General features: G+C 37.4%; 1 protein-coding gene across 4 annotated transcripts in view; it reads right to left on the bottom strand.

The window, feature by feature from the left end:
• CNTN5 (contactin 5) overlaps positions 1-27,501 on the bottom strand; it is a 706,531-nt gene that overhangs the window by 37,446 nt on the left and 641,584 nt on the right. For all 4 annotated transcript variants that reach the window (XM_065043870.1, XM_065043985.1, XM_065043938.1 and 1 more), the window contains 3 exons: positions 15,636-15,756; positions 1,894-2,052; positions 1,323-1,472 (listed from right to left, as the gene is read on the bottom strand). In XM_065043870.1, coding sequence (XP_064899942.1) covers positions 1,323-1,472; positions 1,894-2,052; positions 15,636-15,756 — 430 coding nt within the window. The remainder of the gene's footprint in view (positions 1-1,322; positions 1,473-1,893; positions 2,053-15,635; positions 15,757-27,501) is intronic.

Below are 27,501 nucleotides of genomic sequence, written 5' to 3'. Positions count from 1 at the left end.
ATTAGTGAACTGCAGGCACAGGTTGCCCAGAGAGGATCTCTCTTCTTGGAGATTTTGAAGACTCAACTGGACAAAGTCCTGAGCAACCTGTTCTAAAGTCAGTTTATTCAGCTTAGAGCAGGAGGCTGGACTAGAGATTTCCTGAGATCCTCTCCAGCCCAAATTATTCAGCTGCTTTTGTGGTTCTGTCTAAGAAAATCAGCCTGAATGTTCTTCTGTGAATGTTTATGGGTGGTGTATACATGGACCAGTGAACTATGGAGCTGAGGCACAAGATTAACATATCTTAAAAGATTAGAATTTTATTTCAGAATGAGAGGGGCAGACACATTTTGGCATTGCCACTTGTAATTCTTATAAACTCCTTTAATGAGAAGACAGAATGCAACATGACTGCGTTATTCATTAGAATATTTACAACTACAAAATCAGTTATACTTTCAAATTCAAGTGGAATCTTTGAATTTGGCATTCTCCTGTATGATTAATAAACTACTTACAAGTCATTCAGCTGAAGAAACATAAAAACAAAACCAAAACTTTCTATGCCTCCTAAGAATAAAGAATAACCTGAAAGAGTTCTGAGATGCAAACCCTATCTCATTCTCTTTCTGCCTCTTAAAATGTGCTGCTCTAGCTGCCTAGGGATTTTTCTCAGATTCACAATCCCTCTTTATCTCCCTGCATTTTGCTCAAGTTACTGTCAATGATTCCAAACTTTGTGAGACCACTGCAATTTTCAGGAGACCCAAGGAGGATATACAGTGTTTCTCATGGGCCTCCGCAGTACTATCCCAGTCAGAAATATAATGAAATTTCTTTAAATGTGCTAACAGTTCATGGTAGAGTGTCCATGATAAAGGAACAACTAGAGCACAAATTAAGCAACTTCCCATGGCTTCTCTATCTAGCTGAAATAAAAAATAAAAATCTGTGCACCTTCAAGGAGAGAAGTTATGAAGAATAAAGGGGGAGAGGCTGCTTGGGAGGGGCTGTGTGAAGAAACTGAGAAGTCTACAACTGAAGAGCAGTGGAAGCTGACCAGAGGGCAGGCAGCAAAGGCTTAAGTGTAAAATGAAGAGTAAGGCAGCCTGGATGGAGTAAGACATCAGGGAATGGGTTTATTTGAACTTTCCGTAAATTAAACAGTGTTTCTGTAACTAAAACAAACTGCCTCCCCATTACAAAGAATATCACCCCAGAACAGTGATGACTGAATGCACAGATATATACCAAGGAGAATAGAACAGCTCTATTATTATGTCAAAATAGTTCTTGTTTCTTCAAATCATGGATAATTAATCTTTTTATCCTTTTCTTACCTGCTTCGTTGGTTCTGATCACTCGTGATGGTGCACTTGGGTCCCCAGTCCCAATTTTGTTGGTTGCGACAACTCTGAACTCATACTCCACCCAAGGGTTCAGTTCAACAGCCATAGCAGACTCCATGTCACCACTTATCACTTCTGGAACTGGAGACAGTAAAGAAATTTGTAGGTGATTTAGAAATCTGAAGCTCACATGCAGTGTGTGAATGGCAAGTGGACTTTCTGATACAAAGGGGGCTCTGGAAATGACATTGAGGATCTAATATGTCAGAAATCATCGCTAGATTTTTGGCACTGTGGTACTCCTGAAAAGACACAGATTGAAGGATATAGGGGAGAGTTTTCTGCTTATTCATAGATGCATCATAACAGGTGTCTTTGTGTTGTCCTTTCAGAGCTGTTGCTAAGTAACATGAAAAAAATGAATAAAGGAAAAAAAAAATCAGTGCTTTTTATTTATCATTGTTCTCTTAAGAGTATCTGTTCCTGCAGTTGCCAGAGGTTATTTTTATGATGAGCAGGAGTTTTGAACAGTCTACTTGTGTTGTTTGAAAGTTTTTCTCACCTGTTTTTACGGTCTGCCAGCCAAGAGAAAATGGACTGCGTGCTTGCAGGTTGTAGAGGGAGATAGGGCTGTGATTGTCTGCCCCAGGACTCCAGGAGAGTGTTGCTGTGGTGTCTGTAATTTCCTCCACTATTACAACCCCTGGGGGACCAGGAGGACCTGGAAATAAAGTGAATAATCAAACAGACTACACCATTATGGCAGATGAGCAGCAATAACAGAGGAGATGCATTCTGTAGGGTCCCAGTGGAGTTCAATGTCTGTGGAATCCAAGGGTTAATACGCACACTACTACATCACAGAGGTACCTCATTTCCATGATTTTTAGTAGTAGATTGTGATTGTTTTTACTCTTTAAATGCTGCATGGGTGAGTATCAATTAACTTGTCAGAGTGACAGCTGAAGAAACAGAAACAGAAACATGTTAAAAAAAAATCTTCAATTGTTCTGAACCTAAAATTAAAGGAAAAAAGGAGCAACTTTAAGAAGCATTCAGGTTGAACCAAACAATCGTAACTGCATCTTCTCTTTGTGTGAGACCTGTCGGCAGGAAAGACAGTGATCAAAATGAAGTACAGGTGGATGTGCTTCTTGAAGAGCAATAATATTACTAATAACTAAATCAATAATACAGCATTCATCCTTTTTCTAAAATTCAGTCATTCAGGGAAACTGCCTGGATTACAATCCTGGTGGAAGGCCATTAACTTTTTGATTGAAAGTTGTTAATAACAACCAAAACTCAAACCCAAATACTTTGAATGCTGATAACTACTATGTTTCCATTAAGAATGATCAAAAAAATCACAACAGATTCTCACTCGAGAAATGAAAAGACTGTTTATTTCACTCAGCTGCACCAAATGACAATATGCTAAGAACTATTTCTATAGGCTATGTGACTGATCCAGTAAGTCAGGCCTCTGGTAGCAAACATGCCTTTGCAAAGAAAAGTGTGGCTATAACATCCCACTCACACCCCAGTTTTCTTCTTTAACTCTTCTTGATGTTGATATTACTGGTGTTTGAAAATGTTCATTTGCATTTGCCAAACTAAATCAGAGGCAAGGTTGTCCTGGTTCAGGATGCTCTTCCACAGTCGTTGTCACCAGATGTCTAGAGGAAAATGTGCATCTCTGTCATGGGTAAATGCAGAATAAACATCTCTCTTGTGGTTTCTTATACTTAAAACTTATACAAGTCCTGAAAGACAGGCCTTAATACTTCTGCAAAATATTATTTATCACTGTAATTACTTATTAAAAATCTGGATTTAATAGACAACAAAGACCCTATTGATGCTTTTCCATCCCCCTGTTGTTGAAGGCTGATTTTTTGCCTCTGCTCCTACACAGATGGAGGCTGATGAAATCAGAAATACAGTACTGTCCACTTTCTCCCAAAATGAAACTGCAGGAAGGGTAATGACGGAAATAACTTTATTAATAGAAAGTAATTGCTCCTCCACTTTTGTGGGAGCCTAAAGCTGCTTGTATGTATCGTGAGCTGTAGCGGAGCAGGTCCTTTGGATATCTCAGTTCCCGTGAGCTGTAGTGAGTCCTGCGGACCCAATTGATAAACTGTCAGAGCTCCACACATGTGGATCAGGGTGGCAAACACTCCAGTTTGGTGTCTCCATTTGCAGTGGCAGTTGTAGCCAGGATTTCTGAGCTCAGCATTATTATTTTTTCAGTGCTATTTCATGCAATCAAATCTTTTGCTGGCTGGAATCCTTAGTCTATGAGTAGAAACAAATTTATCTGAATATCAAAGGCTAAAAAAAAACATTAATGAAATTTTTGTAGTTGTTGGGATAGTTTTGGGGAATTTTATTTTTTGTCATTTTCAGCTGCAAACAGCTTTATATTTCCTCTGATGTACTTTCAACAAAAGCATGTTTACGTGAACTATGACAACAGTATGGTCAGGGTTTTGTAATAGTTGGGCTATAAAGATTCAGCATGAAAGAGACATTGAATCCTTTAAAAGAGAAAGCAAATTACAGTATTTACTTGCCTCTGTTTGCGTGGCAATGATCTACACGCAACTAATCAATTGACATTAAAATGCTGGAAACATATGACACTTAGAAGTAATAGAAACAAAAAAAGATGAACCTTTTAATTTCAGGTGTTTCAGTTCCAGGAATGGAAGGAAAATAGCGAAGTTTAGTGTTATGGATGTATGTGGAAACATTGTCTCCACAAGGCACTGTAATCCTCTTTGTAGTAGCCAAAGGTACTGCTCTGGGCTATGGGAAGAACAAGGTTTTCCACTTCTCTGGTGTCAATGAGCAGCTTCAGTGCTGGGATTCTCTTCCCTTGTCCTGCTTGCTCAGCAGGCTTGTCTTCGCTCTTGTCAGCACCCTTCATCAAGTCACAAACTGGGAAAAGATGGTGCCACCTCATGGACATCCTGTGACTCATGGCCTTCTAGAGTCCCATTTTCATCTGCAGTTGAAAAGTCTTGCTTTCCTTCCTGGGAGGAAACATGGAAGAAAGAGGCATCCTCAGCACTCTCGCCTTCCCACTAATGTTCACTGTTCTTTGATGGGAAGCACCAGGTCAGGTCTTCGCCTCAGAATAGCAAGTCCTGGGGCTAATTTAATAAAATAGGGTGATCTTCAATCTTCATCATTTATTGTTTCAGGCTATCTGTTGATGTAGGAAAATACTAGTGAATATTTTATTTGTAGCCATGAGGGAAAGTTTAAAGGAAAGCTGGGATTTTGATACAGTCATATGCTTTTCTTGGGTTGCAGCCCTAGGCCTGGAATTATATCATGGTCCCAAGCACAAAAAAAATTAAAGGGAAATATTTTAGTACTTTTCTTCTGTGATGATATTTCTCCCAAGCACACTGAATATTCTTAAAGAGTTTCTAGCCACTGTATTAGAGGCAACAGAACAAGCTTCTTGCTTGTATGAAAATATGTAAAATATATTTACACAGATGCCTTCCACTAAATTCTCAATATATTTTGCTGTCAGTGTTCTCTCATGTTTTTTAAACCTTTTAAATGCATTCCTAGTCATGACAATGTGTCATTATGCTTTCTGGGATGTGTGCTCTTACACAGTCTGCAGGCTGACTGCTAAAAAGCATTTCCATTTCCAACAGCAGGCATTCTTGAAAGCGGATTAATAAAGGACAAAAGCCTCAGTGATGACAAATGTATGACAGTTAGCCAGGACCTGACTGCTATGCAGATGTCACTCATTTTTGTAGAAATCCCATTAAATTTTATGCTTGGATGTAATCATTCATGGTGACAGACGGATGGCTAACGCAGAGAAGTTTTTTCCCCAAGGGCTGTGTTATTGTTCAGGATCTCTAAAACAATTTTTTAGTTGAGAATAGCCAATTGAGGCAAAAATGCACAGTCTGCTCAAATGCTTCTCTGGAAACTACATAGAAAATGACTGGTCATAAATGCACTACAGTGCAGTTGACCTTCGTAGAGAAGACATTTGGGGCTGCAATAAGCTCTTACGCTACTCTAGGAACACTGGAAACCCAGCATCAAGGATATTAGTCAGTTATGTTCTTTCAGAGGAATTCCATAGATTAATGCTTCATTTCAGGATATTTGTGACTGAATTTTGGAAAACTTGGTTTATGTGTCTTTTTATTGTTGGAATGATCATCTTGACAGGTCATTTAGATTGCTTGCCATGGTACAATATCAATGTGAGAGTTCTTGAGAGACTGTTACCAGTAATAACTATATTGAGGCAGTGCCCTTTCCAGTGAATCCCAGAATGTGCACTGATTTACTCCACTGTGGCCTGACCAGGGTAATTCTTACATTCACCAAACAATTAGGAAGCCTGGTATGTCTGGTATGTAGCAGTTCACAAACATGGATTTCTTGACCTTAAGATTTTATTTTCTGAATGACAAGGTGCACTCTCTTTTCATCAAGAAGATGAAACGTTAAGAAAAAGAGGGAAAGAAAGAGGCAGTAACTACAGAATGATGGAAAAGAAGCTTGAGAAAACAGGAGCTTGACTGTTTCTTGTAGCACAAACTGCTTTTGCTGATGGTAGATGAAGTGTTTGCACATGGTGTGGAACAAGAGGATGGAGAAAATGATTGATGTACAGTAAATGCAATAGGCACCATGGCTCTAGTGGGTACATCCATATCCCCATTCCGTCCATGTGTGGTGTACTCAAGTGGTTTCTGTAAGGTAGCAACATAAGGGCTCTGGAGAGATGGAGAGGTTATACTTTAACAAGCAGCAGAACAGACAAAGAGGTTAGGCTCAGGGTTGGAAGAAAGAGAAGACATTGGTGTTCCAGCCTGAATAGTCTTGACTCACTCCAGAGGTGAGGGCAGAAATCCCTGGTGTCCTGCCTGAGAAGACAGGACATTTTGTACTCCTTTGCCCTGATGACTTCTCTGCCTTGTATGAGCCTAAAAACAGAGGATTTAGGCAAGAACACCTTGAGAGCTGCTGAGTTTTGTGAGGTCAGCTGCCAGACTGCAGCCCAGAGCCTCTGAGCTGAATCTTTGTGTTGTGGCGGTTGTGGCTTGACAACAGATGGATGGACAGTGCGGGGAACATGAACCAAAATTTCACCTTAGGAGGAAGAGTACCAGTAGCTTATGAATTGCATTGTGAATGACATAACTAACAGGTCCCAAATAGCAGAAGAAACTGAATTTTGGACATGACTCTTTCATTGGGATGTCCTACTGACTACTTTTATCACTGTAGGGCATCACCTTCCAGCTGTCTCAGTTCTGGTCCACGCTGCCTCCTTCACTCTCTGCAGTCACAGTGTGGGCACCAGCACTCCCAGAACTGCAGGGGTGTCTTTTAGTCACTGAGTTTGTGAACACCACGGCATCTGATTTGTATTTTTGTACTTTTTTCGAGGCACTTTTTTGACTGAAGTTGCAGGTAGGATTTAAGTTGATGTTTGTAAAAAGGATTCTTAGACAGAACAGAAGGTCTTTTTTAAACTCCTAAGAAAACCCACAAAACCCTTTTAAACATATGGATCTCCCTTTCATACTATTGAAGATATTATAACAAAAGTCCTGTTACAAGATCAGATTGCTGGAAGTATTTCAGTCTGGAATCCCTGGGTTAAAGGGCTGGTGCTCCATCTACAGCAATATACTATCTTCCAACATTGTAAATGTTTCAGCTACACTGATTTACTGAAAAGGGCCAAAGCACAGATCTGAACTCCAGCACCAAGCCTATGTGCCGTTATGATGTCAGCCAGGCCCTATTGTAATTTCAGCCCTGTGCAATTATGACTTTTCCAGCCAGTGCCCAGGCACAGTTAATGGATGACTACGGGCTGTGACAGATCTCAATAGGCAGTTTGTTGTGCCCAGCCTGTTTTGAGGTGGGAGGGAACAGGGAATGTAGCTGTGTGGACAGGAATTCTGCTACACCCATTGGCCTCAGGGAGCAGTTCACTCTTATGGATGTATTCTGTGAGTCCAATTAGTGGGGTCTGTGCTTAGGGCATCTTCCTGGCCTTTGCTACAGCTCAAACGTAATTTCAAAGATCAGCAAGAATTTGCTGACCTTGTTTACGTTCCATTTAATAATGTTGTATCTGATGGCCTTTAAACCCAAGTGCTTGTCTTTAAGTTTTATTGGCAATATCACAACTGAAAGGAGCAGTGTGGTCAACTTAACCAGCAGTTCCTGCGTTATATTTGCTCCAGGTCAGTGGAGTTCAGAGGAAACATTGCCTCTCTGAAAATATATCATGAGAGTGAATTTCTTGCTTAGATTGGTAGTTTTGCCAGTCTACAAGATGAATAGCTTTAACCTCTTTTTTTATTTTTAGACCGCAAAGTGTGTACTCTTAAACCACAGTCTGTAGCCACAAAGGCTTTCATCCTTTCATGCCACAGGACTGCTCTGTGCTCCATTTCAAGATCTTACAGCTTGCAGGTAGCTGTTTGATCTTAAAGCTCATTTTATTTAGAGTATGCACAGTGAATTTGATTAACTTTCTGTTCACAGTCTTACAAGACATGTTATACTTTGTAGAAGAAAACTGATTTTCCTTATTTTTAAGGAATGTTACTGCCATTAATATCGTACTAATATTTGTATAGTTTAAAGCATTGTAATTAGTTTTGTATAAGGTAATAAATTTCTAAGCATGTACAACATTGACACAGAGAATTAAGAAGACTGGACATTATTTTTTTTTTCATCTAGAAAAACTCGATGTCTATTGACATCCATAACAACAGAAAATGCATTTTGAACAGTAAGAGTGAAAAGGATAATAAAACCAGACAACAGAGAACAAACTATTGCTAAAGTACACAGAAAATATCTGGCATCTAAATCTACTAAAATTCTTAAGTATAGACCAATGAGATAGTACTGGAACAAAGTTACCGTATAAATGCTTAGAGGCCACAGGTCTACTTGTAACAGAACTGAGAGTAATAAATTTCTTATATTTGAGTTTCTCCTAAAACATTTTAATAACATATATGTATTGTATATAAACATTATATTAAATATTAAAATTACTAGGTGTTCTGAAACAATATTTTATGTGAGCATTGATTAATACAAGAAAACACAGAGAAATAATTTATTTTCATTTTATTTACTTTAATGCTTTTTGTTACAGAAGACGTTACTTTTTGCTAGTTAGCATGTCAAATTAAAAAATCGAGCAAGCTTGCCTGTCTACTGCATTGCTGTAGTTCCATTGCGAAGAGCTAATTGTCTTTTTCTTTGCTGTCATCTCCCACACTTAGCTACCTTGTAGTCTCCACCTTCGATACACGTTACAGTTTACACTATTTGCATTGAAGAAAGTCGAATAATGAGTAACTTATTTTGGGGGTAGTACCCTTTACCCCTTTGTAAAACCATAGATCAGGCTGCACTGTATCTAGAACAAACAAGTGGAACAATCTTAAAAAAAGTTTGGTAATTTGGAGATGAACTCCATAGACTGTTTAAGGCTGTGTATAATGCAGTATCCAGCATCTGTCTGAGAAGTTTGCAATCAATGCTACTTACTCTCTTGGGTATAACATGTTGCAAACCAGCCTTGCAAGAGTAATTTACAAATAGGACTTAAGTGATTGAATTTATTTGACAACCTAAAGCTACTGAACCCGGTAATTTATAATGATAAAAAACTTTTATGTATTAAATAAATATCAAAATACTGGACACTTCAGTAGGTACTAGAATTTTCACAGATACAAAACCATCCTTTAACTTCACAGCCTTGTTATTCCTAACTCAGCCACAATGATCCTAAAAAGAAATGTCACGCAAGAAACAGATAATAAGGAAAAATAGCCTATATTGGTGTTTGTGGTGTCACTATTGTTGCTAACCATATAGATAGGAATAATCACTCACTGAATTCTAAATGTTTGAAGCACTGTCCCTATCCACATCAGATAACAGTATCACGGTAAATTTTGCAGTGATCCTCTAATCTGCAAGAAACCCCCTGCTGCACCAGGTGTACCACGCACCTTGGTGAAAGCGAAGGGGATCTCTACTCTTAACAGACTATAGGGATCCTCATGCTGGTCTTTGTGAAAGCATGTTAGATCCTTGTGTGATGTTCCCAACTCCCACTATTTTTCTTTGCTGAGCTGTACAGATGCTTTTCTAAGCCAACCCTCCAAAACTGCAGAAGACCCAGCAAGGAATATACAATAACTGGTTTTGCTAGGAGACTTTTTACTCAAGCTTTTCTTTATTGCAGCCCATGGCAAAGCAATGCTTCAAATGAGTTTGTTAGAAACTATGTCTTTCAAGAGCAAAGGGATACTTTTTTGCCTCAAGTGAATGCAAGAAATAGCCTTCTCTTTGCTATGGTTTCTGCTGGTGTTCTTCAAAACCTCCCTATGAGTAACAGATTTTGTACTTATGAATTAATAAACACAAAGTGAAAAACACTGTTGACCTTTTTTTCATGCAGTTGATTGGATCAACCCAGGGTGATAAAGATTCTCCTCTTCATGGTGTCAACCTTTTTTATGGCAGAAGTATTTGGTGTTTAAAGTGTCTCTACAGTGAAACATAGTGGAAGCAAGAATTAGGAAGACATCCTTTGCAACGAAAATATGAATGCACAGATTGCTTCAATTTTCTACAGCATAATGTGGAAATAAGAATATAATATATACACATATAATATATGTGGAAATAAGAATAAGCCCTTTTTGGAAGACAGAATTAAAGAAACAGATTAATTTACCAAAGAGGCATTGTCTTGAGGAAACCTGACACATTGCTGGCTGAAAGATCACCTGAGACATCTGTGAGATGCAAGTCTCCTGGCTGGTACTTGAGTGTTTAGTAACCATGTTTGTGATCATATCATTAGTGTCAGAACATGACATGCATATTTATCCTGTAGTAGAGCCTTCTGCTTTGGTTATCACTTCTTTGTTATAAAGCAGTATAGAGACAGCTCGGCTTCTGGTGTGCCAACGATAGATGGAAAACCAGCCAGGCTGAAACATTCTGCTATTCTGCTTCTCTGCTACTTAATATTAATTGGAAGTTGAAGATCTGGGTGGATAAATAAAGGGTGGTAGCCAGATAAAGCACATGACACGGGAAAACTCTTCTTGGACTCATGTCAATAACAGGATCAACATTCATAAAGATCATAAATCACTTCTGCTTCTTAAATGGCTGATGACTTCATGTGCTGGGGCAAACATTTTTGACTGTGTAGCAAATATCTATATTCTCTTGTAAACATTCTTGTTTGCATGGCAAACAGCTATTCTGCACATATTTGCCTTGGGTGAGCAAACAACACAAGACATAAATGAAAGGAAATTGGGAAATGACATGGGTGTCAGGAATGTATGGCTGTAGCTGTGATTTTTGTTGTATTCATTCACTCCACTAAAACTATTTCTTTGACCATCAGACATATAATTCCCGTTGTGGGATTCCTCTGAAATAGCTCATTTGTGCAGGCCTGGTGCCAGCATAATTACCACCCTATGCGAAAAGCTGTTTTCTCTTCTGGATGTCCTTGAGCCATATCAGCCTGTCCTATATGCCTTCTTCTGCTGCTACGGGCTCTGATGACTCTCTTCCAGAAAACCTTGCAGCGGCATTTAAGGCTTTACCACTATCTGCCTCATTGCCATGCTGGAGGGCAAATCCGATGCAGAGGGTGCATGCCTGTTATTTAGCTTTTCCCTTTTCCAATACACACTTCAGCATATTAACTTAAACTGTTGACAGTCCCTGAGGACTATATTAATTTTTTTGGGCTGTAGTCAGCTCTATGAAAGAAACAAATATTTGGATTGTTGGAGGTACCCTAAATTGTGTCCTACACAGTCAGGATCTCATTTGTTTGTCTTCTGAATCCTGTGCTCCCGGCTACTCTGCCTCATAAAAGGGGTTGAACACATCTCGATCCCAATTAATATACTCTCTGCAGGTTTAACACGCTCTTGAGGAGAGACAAGTGAGATTCTGAGGCTGGGTCTGAGACAGCTCAGAAGAGACATCCTACCTCATTGCAGTTTTTGCAGCATTGCAGTTACTGAACTAAGCTATAAGTGTTTTGCAACGCCTCTTCTGCCTTAAATCAATCCTGACCTTTGAGCCGAAGCCTCTCTCTCATCCTCTACATGCTCAGAGAGTAAAGGACCTCTCTGGGGACTTCCACAGAGTCAAGGTGTGTATCTAGAGGGGTTCGTGGATCTCAGAGGGATGAAAAGATGATCACTTATTTTTTCAGATACCTAATAATAAGAACAACTCATGATGATGAATTACAGAGAATTTTGTAGAACCGTATTTTGGAGAGGAAACGCTTAATGCAAGTCAGGTAGTAGCCTACCTGAATATAAACAGATGATGTCAGCTATGTCAGGACAGAAGCCCTCTGAAGGTCACTGTTGACTAGCATGAGACTTCTGAAATATCTCTTTCATAACCCATGCCAAGATTAAAATGCAAAACACTTAACCTGGAAAGTTAATGTACTGCCTGACAGGTCCAGCTGCCAGCAGAACATCTCTTCCTAGTGAAATCCGTGTTCTTCAGACCATTAGAAAAATGAAACAGAAAGGGGAAAATAAATAACTTGGTCTGGAAAAACAGCATTTTGGGAGAGGAGAAATTATGGGGGATGAGTAAATATACTTTAATATACATAATTTAATCACATTTTCAAAGCAATTAGAAAAGTATTTACATTTTGTTTTGAGTAGTAGGTGCTGAAAGGACTTGAATTTTGTTTTTATCCAAACATTATCTAGAAAATCTTTTCATATATAGATTTGAAGAGTTCCTGAAAGAGATTCATGAGATAAAAATCATTATAGAAGTAACATTAGACATGTATTTCATTGCAACTTACCTAAAATTAAGAGCTGTGAAGTACTGAATTTGAAAGTGGTTTGAAAAAAATCCATAAACCATTGTGGAAAGCTGCAGAATAGAAACTTGCAGTTGTTTAATTTCTACTATTATCCACACACATATGTACGTACATATGGAGTAAATTCAGAAATCTTCTTGCACCATTAATTACTCCATTGTAAGTAATTAGACTCAAAAGAATCAAGATTTACTTGGCATTATTAATTCTCTGTTCTTCAGATTGACTGTCACTGGTCACATTTTTGGAATTTAACTTCTACTGTATAACGCAGGGCAAAGAAGAATAAGGGCAAAATGATGACACAATTAGTTCTCTGGGCTATATTCCAATTAGCAAGTATGGTTTCACAAAAGATAGGTATGGTTTAAGGATACTCCATACCTTTTCCATAATAAATGATACTGAGACATTGCAATTGCCTGAAACTGTAGTGGTGAATGTCTGAAGATCAATGTGTTAGTTACAAGTAATAGGAGTCTACAAAGAGTTTGTTTCTCTTTCCTCCATCTGAAGAGGCTGCAGCAAGGTATGGCTGTCTTCCAAGTCCCTTGTAATGAAGTTGTAGAAAACTGTCCTGTGACTTAAAAATAATGCCTCAGGTGAGTGCATAATTCAGTATAAATTTAGACAGTTTGCTGATAGCAATAATTCTGATATTCATGAATATCTAAAAGAGGGAAAACTAGATTAATTTATTAGATGTGTCCAATCTATTTCCTGTGGAAATAGTGTAAGCAGAACATTTTTTTTTTTTAAATTACAATGATATATTAAAAATACCAGATGAACTTTATAATATAACTAATGAATGAAATGCTGTTGTATGCTGGTATGATATCAGCATTCAAGACTGGCATTTTCTGCAGAGGTAAAAGGAGAGAGTAAGGTCAGAACAAGGATGTGCTGGAACTTTGCTTATGTCTTTCTTCTAAGAATTCATAACAAAGCTTCTGCTATCTCAGTTTGGCCATAGGTTGTAACATTTAAAACACAAAGATGTTTTGTACTATGAATAAAATGAAATTATTTTACCTAAAAACTATGCTGGAAATAAAGAATAACATAGCTTTGGATTTCAGAATTTACTGCATAGTGACAATGAGTTTTCTTCATAGATGACGACTTCCTCTGTTGGGTGGAATTCTTCAGAGATTACTGAAATATTTATTGTAACATCTGTTGTCGCTGGTCTCTTCTCCTAAGCAATGTGTGATATCTCCAGAAGCTAAACCTCAGGAAGTTTGAAAGGTGCTGCAATTTGGGATCATCAGACAGTGTCAAATTGCAGACAACTAGTGTACTCTATAAACTGAGATAGGTGGAGAAAAAAGAATTAGAGACACTGAAATAAAAACAAAATGCCTGTAACAGTGTAAGGATAGATTAGATTCACCTAAATATTTTAAATTTTTTAAATGCTGAAGTCTGAGAGTAATAATTAGCAACTTTGTACTGAGTGTGCTTTAAACATTTTCTGCAATACAAAACTAAATCATCCTACATTTTTGGTGAAAGCAATATTGACACTGTAGGATCTTATTGCCGTAATTTGCGTAAGTTTTACAGATATCTTAAAGGACATTAACTACTTCAGCAAACAACCACATCCTATAAACTAATGAAAACTGAATTTTCCATAAGGACAAAAGCAGCTACACAGCATAATATATTTTGTGAAAGTGATCATATAATTATTCAATCATAGAAACAAGTAAAGAAGAACATTGTAAGCAAAGTATATTTGAATTTAAAATCCATTATAAAGCAGTCATAGTTTTCACTTCATCACCAAGGTGGCATGGTAATGAGACACCCACATACGTACATTCTGATACTGCTTATAACGCCCTTTATTTTCATCTCAAATCTCTTCCTCAGAGAAGCATTTATTTTCTTTGTAAGATTCAATAAACTCATTTATATAACTGTTATTCTTAAAAAAAATAATTTGGTAGCAAGTCTGCAGTGTCCTAGATAGTAGTAAGCAAAGAGATTTTTGTCACTTATTAAGTCAATGAAATTAGATTTGAGATCACCTTGCTGATCCATAGAGCCTTCAGTTCTTGTTTGAGAGTGGTAAGTGTAATGCATAAGGTCTTGTGTAACGCAAAAGGATGACTCAGATTTCATATGGTATCTAAAATGGAATCGTATGTCTGTGTTGAGGCAACTGAATACCCCCATTCCAGTAGTGCCACAGCTCTTAGAAATCTGATGGTCCTCGAGTGATTTTATGGAAATGTTTAACAGCTGCTTTCATCAAAATGTGAAGGGCGCTGCAGTCAATCAGAAACAGTCTTTAGGCATATATTTGTCCTAAAACTGATGGATATGAACATACAATCTAAAGAAGTTTTGGAAAGTGTTAGAACAAATATGTTTGAAATATTATAATCTCTACATAGTTTCATTTTTTTTTTTAATCTGAAGTTTTGCAAATGTTAATAAAATATCTGCCTTGATTTATTCTTTCAAAAATGTATAATCCACAGTAAAGCTACCTAGCTGTTCTACCTAACAGGGATCCATCTATCTTGACAGAGCAGGACCCACCAGCTGTAATGCCAGTTAGTGGGCTGTAAATCCTCAAGTCCCATCAGGCACTGAACACACGTGCACACACATACAAGTAGCACAGAATGCAGAGATACTCTGCTTCACGGAATGCACAGATGGTGCTAACGTACTCCTTCACTGTAAGCTGCTTGGTGTCCTAGATATTATCTGGGATTCTGCAGGACAATGACTCTGTTCCTGTGCATAGTCAGGAACGTTAAATGACAGGTAAAGCAACTCAATAGATTACAGGACTGGGTCTAAATAAAGATGTAGCCAAAATTTGGTGGTGACAACTCCATGTGTGAAAAAAACCCAATTCCTGTCATATTAGGGAGCTTTTGGTCCATTGTTCTTATCTACCATTTTACAAAACTCTGCAGGGTCCCTCCTCTTAGGAAGCGAACGAATATTCCTAAACCATTAAACCTGAGGAATAGCTTGACCATAGCATGAAATGTAAAGTATCACATAAAGAGCACAGAACCCATCATACTTACCTTACAGAGGTCTCTGAATGCTAATTGTCTACATTTTAACTAATCTAGTATACCTTTGGTGATATTACATCTCTTAAGACTGTCCATTAACCAACTGTCTTCTTTTTTTTCTCATTGCCATGTCTGCAGGAGAGTTTATGGTGAAACTTCTTTCAGCAACAGAAAGTTAATCACAAATAGTATAGAATCTGAAGACTAATGCAAAGTGATGATGTCCCTGATGCCCACATATTTAAATTCCATGGTACAATAATTTCTGGTGACTGTGTTTTCAAATTACACTGTGAGCATACTCACCCCTAACAAGCAGCTCCGTCTCATCTGACACGGTGTCTGCTGCGGTCTGGACTCTGCAGCCATATCTGCCAGCGTGCGTCAGGAGGATATTCCTGATCATTAGATCTGCAGAGGACGCTTGCTGAAATAGGGATAAAGTGCCAGTTAAACTTCAGTAAATCTGTGTTCAAGGTAGTTCACGAAGGTGTTATGCACAGTGTGATAAACTCATGATTGCATCTTTTATCTCACGACATTTATGTGCCCTAATACACTCTTTTGAGGATTACCAGAACACTACATTTACGAAATTATTAATGAGGATTAAAGAAGAGGATTTCAGGTTTTTAATAACTTTGACTTTGCTTAGAGCACATGGTGCATATTTGCCTGCTCAAAGACAATTATTCTAACCTAGCACAAAGAAATTCATTAAGGAGATAAACAGAAATATTTCATATGCAATCCTTGGTATTAAAAATTCATCTTAGAAATGAAGGGCTAGTTCTTCCACTCCTTCTTCCCTACAATGCAATGACATTTTGAATATGTTTTGCCACTGTAATTAAATTAAGATAACTTGAAAGATAATATTGATTGTTTTTTATTAACATAGAGAAAATTAATACTAAATATGATTGAGGAAATATGAACAGATTCTCATTTTTTCTGTTGAAATCTGAATGTATAAAAATGGGAATATATAAAAATCTGAAACGTTTGATTTCTGAATGAGTATACACAGATAACCAGATCAAATTTTTAGTTTTTAGTATTCTAGCCAACAGAAATTACAATGCCTCAAAATTAGGAGCAAGAAAGAGAAAACTGGAAAGTTGAACAGCCTTTTGGAGGACAAGTAACTTTTGCTGAGAATCCCTGTATTATTTAATAAATTCATAGAATCATAGAAAGGTTTAGCTTGGAGAGGACCTTAAATATCATCTAGTTCCTTCCTCCCTCCCATATGCAGGGACACCTTCCACTAGACCAGGATGCTCAAACCCCTATCCAATCTGGCCTTGAACACTTCCAGGAATGGGGCATCCACAGCTTTTCTGCGAAACTTGTTCCAGTGCTTCACCACCTTCATAGTGAAGAATTTCTTCCTTATATCTAATCTAAATCTACCCTCTTTCAGTTTAAAGCCATTACCCCTTGTCCTATCACTACTTGCAATTATAAACAGTCCCTATCCAGCTTTCTCATAGGTCCCATTTAGGTACCGGACAGCTGCTATAAGGTCTTTGCAGAGCCTTCTCCAGGCTAAACAACTGCTACTCTCTTAGCCTTTCTTCATAGGAGATGTGTTCCAGCCCTTTGACCATCTTTGTGGCCTCCTCTGGACACGCTCCAAAAGGTCCATGTCCTTCTTATGTTCGACACAGTACTCCAGACGGGGTCTGTAGCAGGGTGTTGTAGGAAAATAAGGAATTAGGATTTTAGGCCTATATCAGTGTTATAAGCTGTGCTGCTAAGGCTGAAAGTCTCAGCTTGCCCCCTGTATAGCCCTTACCCAGAACCATGAGCGTGGTTACCTTATGCTTGCTTTGTACCCTTGGTTAAGACATTGATAAATGCTATTCTTAGGGTTGCTGATTTCTGTGCTAGACTGGTGAACTATGGATAACAAATGAGACAGGTAGAACTTCAAAAGAAGCTAGCCCTGCGACCCGATGACCTTTCATTCGGTACTTGCCGCAATGGAACAAGAAAGAAGTGGAACCTGCAGACCACTGAAATGGAAGGAACCTGAGGACATTGACAGTGATAGACAGTGATAAATTTTGCTTAGTTGCATAATACCTGTTAGAACCCTATATAATGACTAGCTGTATTGCTGTATGATTGTCACTCTCTGAGGAGGTGACCCAACGCTGCTGTTTCTGCAAATCTTCTACAATAAATACTTCTCAGAGTAACCCAAAAGAGTTCGAGTCTCTATCCAGCGCCTCCTACTACCTTTTTCACAGGGCAAAATCAACTTTCTCATCCTCCTGATATTTTGATGCAGCCCAGGAAGTTGTTGGCTTTCTGGGCTGTGAGCATACTTTGTCAGGTCATGTTGAGCTTCCCATCAACCAAAATATCCAAGTCCTCCTCCTCAGAGCTGCTCTCAATTAATTCTGTAGTTCAAGCAATAATATTAAATTTTATGTTTCCAAAATCATTGTTGTACCCAAATTTACTGGAGTCAACAAATGTTGCTCCATCAGATTTAGTGATGCCAAGTCCCTAGATATAGCTGATTTAATGTAGTCACTACTCAGGGAAAGAATAGGTAAGTGTGAACAACATTCACCCTGACCACATGGATTAGAAATTGTAGTTTACTTTCTTAAGACTGTGTCCTAAAAATGCTTGCAAAGTTTTGATTCAATATAAGTACCAGCAAATTTAGCAAGTTACCAGAAACAATTTTGTTCCTTTCAAAGCATTTTTTTCTTTTAACAGTGGAATGGAAATTATACCATATAAACTGAGGATAGGCAAAATGTTCTGCAAATATCTCTAAATATCCTTACCGTTGCTACTTTGTATGATATGTGAACCTAACATGCTAAGGTTTTTCTACATTAATGTAGAGTTTGTATAATATTATGTTATGGTTGCATATAATTATTTTTTTTTATACAGCTAGTTAATATATAATGTACAATTATTACACTTATAAAATGTATCATATATAATGCTTAAACAATATCATTTATATACATATCATTGAACAATAACACAAAAATTATAATATATAATTATATATAACATATTGTTATATTATATAAACCACTATTATATTATTCCACTATTTGCTGTTGTATTATCTACAGTTTATATAATCCTGTGCATATAAAAGTATATAAAAATATATTATATCATGTCTAGTACATTTTATACAATAATATATGACATGATACAATGTAATGCAATAAATGTAATACCATATGGTATGAAACATATTATATATTTTAATACTAAATTACATTTAGTATACATTATATATTAGATATTGCATACTAAGAATTGATTACTATAAAACTAATATAATTAGCTTTAAAATCTAACCTAATCCTAATCTAATCTAATCTAATCTAATCTAATCTAATCTAATCTAATCTCAATTTATTACCCTATATTATATATTAAATACAAGTGCTTTTATGCACCTCCTTGGTATTTCACTTTAAAAAAAATATGTACTGAGTATAGGCATTTCTGTGCTCTGATTTTGTTTCTTTTACTAACCAAGCAAAGATTGACAGTCTTTCCTTGCATGGCAAGGAAATGGTGGTTCTAATTTGGGTTATTTTGATCATGAATTAGTAGAATTGTACCCTGCATTCAGAACAAAGTCTTACTAGGGGTATGCATGTTGATATTTTTCTAGCTGTGCTGGAAACACGTCACTGACTTCACCTACATTCGTATTTGCCTGTATTTTTGGCACATACTTATTCTGTGCTCAGGTAGTTGCACTCAGATCATTATCCTTCTCAATTATTTGCAAGTTATGAGCACCTACTTTATAACAAGTCATCCATATATGCGTGACCTTGTGCTTTTCTTATCTGTTCCAATGTGTTATTTTCATCATCTCCCATACTGATAATATGTCCAATTTTGTACCACACAATTGTCATTTGCATACTTTTACCTCTTATGCCAAGGTCATTAAAGACAAGATGAAATAAGATTGGTTCCAAGATCCAGTCTTCTATAATTCAGTTTTTTCATTCTAGGCAGAAGAATTCCTTTTCAGCACACCTTGGCACAGCTTTTTCAGCCAATCTTTTCTTCATTTGCATTTTTGGAACTGAATTTGTCATAATATTCCGTGGAGCACTAAGCCAAAATCTTTATTGCAGCATATTCGCATGAAAAGAAGGAAAAGAGATGGGGGACATCAAGGTTGCCATTGAGACCAGAGTGAAAGCGGCCATGATCTATAGTTTAATAACCCTGTAGATCCAAGACTGTGAATACAATAGTAGTGTTTTGCCTTCTGAAGTGGCCTCAGTTAATGATGTTGCTGGAGGGAAGATACTCAGACCAGTCAGGCCATAATGCAATTCTTATATTCTTGCTGTGGCATATCAGAAATCACAGCAGTGGAAAAGAATATCTGAATACTCTGCTACTCTAAATGAAAAAGAAGAGCACACACTCCTACCAGGAGTCAACTTCAGTACACAAATTTTTTAAGTTGTCTAGCACAACAGCTTTTATTTGCTATTGACACATGGGTTGCTCAAGATTATTAGTGATTCTAGTAAAAAGCTGTAGCTATTAGAAGGATAAGACCAGAATTAGTCCACATTTGTCCTCTCTTGAGGGTAATTTACATTTAGTGTGTGTTTGTTGTTAAGTGGGAGGAAAGAATAATGGATAGCAACTGTCTGTTTTTGTCACTCAGGAGCTGTTAAAAATCTTGGCTGTCACTCTAACTTCCAGAGAGTTCATGACTGTGTGAATCCTAATATTCTTACCAGGAAAAGTATATGTATTTCATCTGCACACCTGTGTAACTGGGCAGGCAAGCAGCAATTGAAAGAATGATTGCTGTAAGTGGAGAGCAGTGCAGTGCAATAGATTCCCATGAAACACTTTTATTACAGCATAAAAGGATGTGCAGCCAGGATTGCTTAGGATGTGTGTGTGGAAATAAATTAAACTCACTGTGTTTAATACAGATGGATGTATACTTCAACATTAGATTCTTAATCATGGGAAATAATGAGACATTTTAGCTTCCATTTAGATAAGCAGGAGCTATGTTTGAACAGGACCTCTAAAATACCATATTATTTGCTGTTCGGTGGTATTTATAAACTGGTCTTTACGAATTTTACCGACTCTTCCAAGCCTTGGAAAAAAGATTATTTTGTTTATCAGTTTGTCCTGTAATGAGAAGTTCAAGACCACAACAGGACCTAGGGGTGTTAAATGGATGTTCTGCCCTTCCAAATCTTAAGAAAAATCTCTGTACCATGTCATTGAAGCTTCTGCTGAGCAATTACAATCCAGTTAAAGAAAACAGCTGCTTAGCAGGAAAGCAGCAGAGAATCCATTATGAAAAACATCTAAGGTAAAAAAAACATTGTCTTCTGCTTTTAGTCTCCTCTCTGTGGAAAAAGCAGAATGCTTCAGCAAAAGCAAAGACATTCCCTCTCCTTTGGGTAAGACCAAAACTGGGTGACGTGTGCAAACTGTAGAAAGAACTCTCATCTGGACTAACACAAGTTAGAACAGTCTGATGTGTTGGCAACCATGCTATCTCAATATCATTCAAAGCTGAAATTAGTGGTGTTTAACTTTGTTTATATCTAAATTTTCATTTTACTAAGTGTACATTTTTTAAAAGCTGGTTTTTATTCCACTTATTTTGTGGTCTTTTGTGACAGGCATAATTTGCAATAAGTGTACTATTTAAAAGTAGCATTTTATTAGAAAAATCTATATTTCTTCGTGTTCCGAATATCATATATTATCCATTCAGCCAAGTATCATAAGTATTTATATTTGTTCAGTATAAATTTCTACTGTGTGGAATGTATCTTTTACTTTACAAAAGCTAAGGCTTGGAAAAAAAACAACAAACCAAACCAAACCAAATCAAACCCAACCATAGGTTTAACAGCCAACTTCTGATTATTTTAAGGAAAACTAAAGGCAACCTTCAAGACCAGAGTCAGCTATGGGTCTACTGTAACACTGAACACACTCTTGGTCTTCATTAAGCAGAGAATAAATAATAATAATAATACAGTTATCAGTGCTATTTTTCATGACTAATAGTTCTCTCTAGGACAACAAATTATAGTATGATTCACATTATGTTCCCAAATATTCCATCCATCAGGTTCTGGGCAGTTCCAGTCCTGAGTGTTGTGTCAAACTATTGTTCTCTGTGCTCCAGTGAGGCATGTTATCTGAGGCCATATTTATGTCTGCAATGTATCTAATTAGGTTTACCTGTAAGGTGTTGCACGAAGTAATTTTTCACAAGAATTGGTGCCACCTATACATAACATCTGCTTTTGATGTGGACATACTTCCCCAAACCCCAAAACGCTCCAAGGATGTATACTTTGTTCAAAGGGAACTACCTTGGCAGATTTGTCTGTTGCATGCTTGCCTTAATGTGGGGTATTCACAGAGGGAATAAAAAAAAGCCAGGTTGCAAAGATCTTATTGTTGGTGAATTAATACTTCTTTAGACATCACACATCCCCACAGAGAAGAAGAAGTATGTGGATTTTTTCCTTTCCATTTCAGAAATCCTAAGAGGTTGTGAGTCGCTTTGCAGTAAAATAACTTTTACATATGGTTCTTCAAGTGAAGAGAATCCTACTTATTCTTCCTGTGAGAGTGAGTTCATTATCTTGAGCCAGTTGCTAGGAAACCTCCCTGTTAATCTGTCCATTCATTTCCTAAGTTTTTATCTCTAAACCACGGTGGTTCATTCAATATTCAACCTTTTCTTTTGAAGGCTTTGCACACGCACAATCTATAATCTGCCTGCACTTGAAATGGAGCTCACAGTTACACAATAGAGGACTTTTTAAACATCTAGTAAGTCTCTTGTTTACTTCTGCCTGCCTCTTCCATGGAAGAATTAAATGTTGGTTTGATTATTACACAGTTTATCACACGTGTACAAACTACAGAAATATGTGGAAAATCTATATAAAACACAGGAACCTTAAATATTTCTCTTATTATATCAATCCTAGCTTTCATGTAATCTGTTTCTGATGCTGCTTATATTCCACATTGATCGTCATACTTCCCTTCCACACTCCAACTGCAGTTCTGTGAACGTAGCTCCAATTTATCTCGAAAGAAGGATAAAAAGGCAAGGAAGTTCAAAATACTGGGTAGTCAATATAAATTATTTGGCAACTTGCAGCTCTCGGCTTCCGTGCTGCCAAGTCCTGGGGTCTAAAAAGGCTGTCTATTTTTGTATCCAGGATTCAGGCTGGGAACTCAACCTGGACAACCTGCAGTGAAAATTGTCTCTCTGCTTGGGAAGAATATATCTAAAAAGGGTAGTGAGACTGTTATAAATGATCATGATCCAAGAAAAGCTTAAATCAATGGGAAAAAAGAGTGGTCAAACACTGACTGCCATTGCAGGCAATTTTTTATTATGAAAGCCTAAGGGGTGTTTGAGTCATTTGTTTACTACGGCTACACGGGTTTATCAAGGCTACCTTGCTGTCACCTAAACATCTTGACATTAAGAGGTGAAGATGCTGTCCTATAAAGTAGTTTCTTTACAGAAGAGAATGCTTGAGGGGTACAAAAGTCTTGCAAAGTACCTGAACATTTTGGAAGTTCATATTCTGTGCAATCTGAGAACAGTAAAACAATGGTATACAATTAAATAAGACTGAGATTTGATCCTAAACAATCAATGTTCAATGTTCAATGCTATCTTATTCAGCTTAAATGATTATTTAAAATATGTGGTTGTTTTTACAGAGAACACAGAAGTTAGGTGAATTCCTGACTCATACACTATTTGATTTAGCAAAATAACCTCTATTAATGAAATTCAGTCAAATTAAATTGAAAAATGAATTTACAGTTGAATCTTGATTGTTTGACAAATTTGATTAGCAATGGAGTTTCTGATGAATTTATCTGAAACAAACTAATGACCTTACAGAATAAACTCGTAGCAATGTTCTCTTTGTACCACGAACAGTAAGTGAAAAACAGCGATATAATGAAGTTTTACTAAATTATGTTGACAATCTATACGTGCATTATGATGGATTGTTGGCTTCAGGCCAACATCTGTTCATAATACATTTAGGACAATTTAAGTGCCATTTCATGCAAATTCTCAGGTTTGAACACATCAAACACTTGACTGTTTACTGCTTATGATGTTTACAAATTGCAAATATTTAATCTGTTAAGAAGCATCATATTTCTTTGTTGATATAGTGATAACAGAAATTTATATTCTGAGTTGTGTCTTTTAATCATATAAGCACATTTGGAACAAAGAAGATGGAATTACTGTCATCGGTTTTGTTGTGATTAATGGTATGTGGCAGTATACTAATGGTGGTATAGTAGTATCCAGGCCGATGCGGGTTGACTGAGGGATGCATGATAATACAAAGGGTGCATTTTCCTCATGTATAAGAAGTAAAAACAAATGGTTTTCAAGATTTTCAAATTTGTGGATCCATACGAATTATGCAGGGGAGGTGTGGAACATTCCAGTTGCAGTGTCTTGGCAGTTTGCATAAAGAAAGGAAGAATAATGAAAACAGTTGTTTTGGGTGAGCACTGGTGGTTAGGATCAGATGCCAGAGAGTGTTGGGGTGTTGGGAGTGGATAAGGAGGACCCTAAAATGCAGCTTGAATTGCTACAAATGGGTCTGATTCATTTTATTGAGAGAAGAAAGAGGAAGAGATGAAGTAAAATGACTATCAAATGTCAGGTAATATGTCACATACTGGGGCAGTTTTGTGAAAACTAAGTATAAAGAAAAACATAGAGAAACTATAGAAAATGGGAAGGAATGAGAAAAAAAGGTTATGAAATGGCAAGCTTCAGGACGGAAAGGCCCACTACACTCACATTGCTAAATTCATGTTCTGTATATGAGTTGTTATTAGGAGAAAAAGTGAAGAAAATACCAAATAATAACCTGTGTTACTGTTTAAAGATGCAGAAAGCAGGAGAAAGACAGCATGGAGCTACACATTTGAGTGGAAGAATGGTGATAGTGATAGATGAAGATGACAGAAATGAAAACAAAAGCCATGTGGGACAAGTGTGCCATTTTGAAAAGACATCAAAATGGGAAGTATGAAGAGCAGACACGTGACTGGGATTTCATTAGTGTGCTGCACGAAGAATGTTGTGACTGCCTTAAGTGAACAGACATTTATTAGCAGGGTCCATGAATGACGGTCCATAGATGACGGCATATATCAACTCTAGCAAAGAAAGCTACCTAGGTGAGGAACAAAAAAGGCAATGAGGAGGGTAAGAAAGAGAAAAGGAAAATGGAAAACTCTTCCTGATGGTTAGCCAGAAAGAGTATTTTCTCTTCAGTGCAGTATATGGCAATGTAGAGGATTATGATTATTATTTTTTTCCTATTTTTTCCCTAGGGTTGTAATCTTTTCTTTGGAACCTTCTGTGGCATATGTGCTTGACCCCACCCAGCCAAACCAGCAGCAGTTTGGTCCAGGCTCCAGAGGAAGTAAAAGCTGGAGCTGCAGCCCAGCCAAGAACTCCTTTTGGGAAACCCACAAGGAAGCAGAACAGCAACTGAACAATGATAAGTTGTGGGTGCAGGGAGCATTGTGCAGGCCTTTCCCACTGTGTGCCATTTGACTATGAGTCAACCACTTTATTCTATAAGTACCACAGCCTAGATGAGCCTACTTTGAGCTCTCTCTGCTAAATAAGTGAGCTGTATGGTGATGGTTTTACTACTCACAGGTCAGCGGATGAACCCAATTTAAGTTTCATACCAATCATTTAGCTTAAGTGCGTGCACACTAAACATAGTGAATCATCTATACTCTCTGATTCATGTTGATTAGTAAACTGGATTTGCTGAAATATTAAGCTGTAAAGTTCTGCTCATGTTTACCAAAAGCAACTATAAACCACACTGAACATTTGCAAGATAAGGCCTGTTTTACACTTTGCTGAGAAGAAAAGGACTTATTCAGGCAAAACAGCACCTGCAAGGCTATAGACTATAAACAATATCTACAGCTAAACAAAACAAAGGCACATATGAGATCAGTGAAAAAGATCCAATGAGAAGCAAGCAGACCCCAAACTGAAATATTGCTATTGGACTGAATCATGGTATGAATGGTCTGTAAAGATATAAAAGTCTATGGTTTTCTATGTTTAGGTTGAAAATCTGTGCAGGTACCCAGCTTGAGACACCTCTCCTGCTACTCTACTCCATTGATTTTTTTAAAAATTTTATTTCTGAGAATTTTGTTTCCTGAAAGTTTGCACCGTGAACAGTTATCAGGCCTCGCCTGAAAGTTTGCTTCCAGAGTTCTAAAATACAGACTGTTGGTGAATAGGTGTCAGGCTCCTGGAGAGAAGGTAAGCAGTGTTCAGCTTGGCATATTTCCTCCATGCAGTAAATAATAGAGTGAACCTGTCACTGAACTCTTCAAGTCATGCTTTTCTTTGAGAAATCTAAACATGGTTCTGCAGTAAGCAGAATCCTAAATCACTCCACCGGGACACCTACTCAAACTTCCTATATGTTAATGTTGATTGGAATATGTAAATTAAGAGCAGTTGTTGCACAGTGATTGATTGTTAAGCTTCTGAGCATGCATATTGTTGGATAATATTTATTAAGTATTTACACAACAATTATCTGCTTCACTTCACAGCGTGTTTTTGTTTACAAAACAAGAGACAAAGAGAGGGGGCAGGTAGAAGGACTGAGTTTCAGGCCAGTGGGAGCTTGTTTCCATGAGACCATACCAGAACAACATGATTGGGGTTTGCAGGTGCAAGGCCTGAAGAACAAAACCAGGAGATCAGGAGTGCACGAACTGCAAGGGAGAAGCACTGCCAGGACAACTCTGGAAAATGCTGCCACAGCAGCTCAGGAGAAAGACCACAGACCTGCAAGTGCAAAATAGGCAGCATAGCTGCAAACGAAGGCCAGAGCATTAAGAAAGCTGACATTGATCAGGTGTCCAAATAATGCCCTGCGCTATGACAACTCAGAGTAACACTGTGCCAAGCGGCTAAATGATCAAGCAAACAGGAGAAAGAATGGACTGTCATGAAATATCTTTTATTTATCCCAAGATGTTTCTCTTCATAATGCTGCTTGTAAAGAAGAGAAGGTACCCAATATCTTAATAGAATAAACCAGTGTAATTATCTGACTGTATTTCATGACTTTTTTATTACAATCATTTTTCATAGTAATTGGTATTCAGGAATGTTAATAGACTCATATTTTCCAAAATTCTCAGTTTTATACCTTCTCCAAAGTAAAATTAAATAAAAGAGATATTATTTATCGTCTCTCTCAATTACTCTTTATTCATAGCCAAAGCCACAAGCACTTGGGCACACCAAGTTGATTCTAGGAAATGTTTAGAGTGTCCTGTTCTAATGCAGCATGAAAGTCTGTCTATAAATTCAATCAGTTCATTGGGACTATTTATATCGTGCAAGCAACACATGGCAAAGCACATTATTAGACCATAGGCTTCATTGTGTTCAGATTTGGGTTTGTAGTTACGACACATAAACCACACATTTTCAAGATTTTCGTACCAGAAATCCTCATTCCATTTTGTACCAGTTTGCAAGAAATCTGTATTACCAAAAGACAAGATAAATATTTTATTTTGAAACTGCTCCTGATGACTCGAGTATTTAACTGCTGTAGCGTGACAAATGGGCAAAACCAGTTAATGAGCATAAGGTTGAAATATCTGGAGATTTCAGTTGACAGTAATGGCTGTGTTCAGCCTCTTTCATCAGCAGGAAAATATTGCGACAAACAGTGAAACAAATTGATAGCAATGAGGTTGATACAGCAGCATTAACCTGAACAGAAATTCTCTCTGCATAGAGCACATATCTTCTCCAAGACTTTTGACAACTATTGCAGTTTTCCTCACTGTGGGGAGGAGAGAGGATATTGAATAAAACCCCTATATAATTGGCCTTGTTTGGTTTTATGTCCAATAAAGAGGAAAGGCACTATTATTAACAGCCTGCTGTTTTAATTGATTCCATGTAGTGCAGAACTTAGTGCTGCTTATTTAGGAAATCTTTAGGGAATTTTAATCTTAAGCTCTAAAATACTGTTAAAGTACTACAACAAAGGAGGCACTTGAAAATTTAAGGGAA

Source organism: Columba livia, chromosome 1 (genome assembly GCF_036013475.1).
Source record: "Columba livia isolate bColLiv1 breed racing homer chromosome 1, bColLiv1.pat.W.v2, whole genome shotgun sequence".
Taxonomy (NCBI): Eukaryota; Metazoa; Chordata; class Aves; order Columbiformes; family Columbidae; genus Columba; species Columba livia.
Note: the sequence above shows the minus strand (reverse complement) of the source record. Positions and strands in the feature narration are given on the sequence as shown.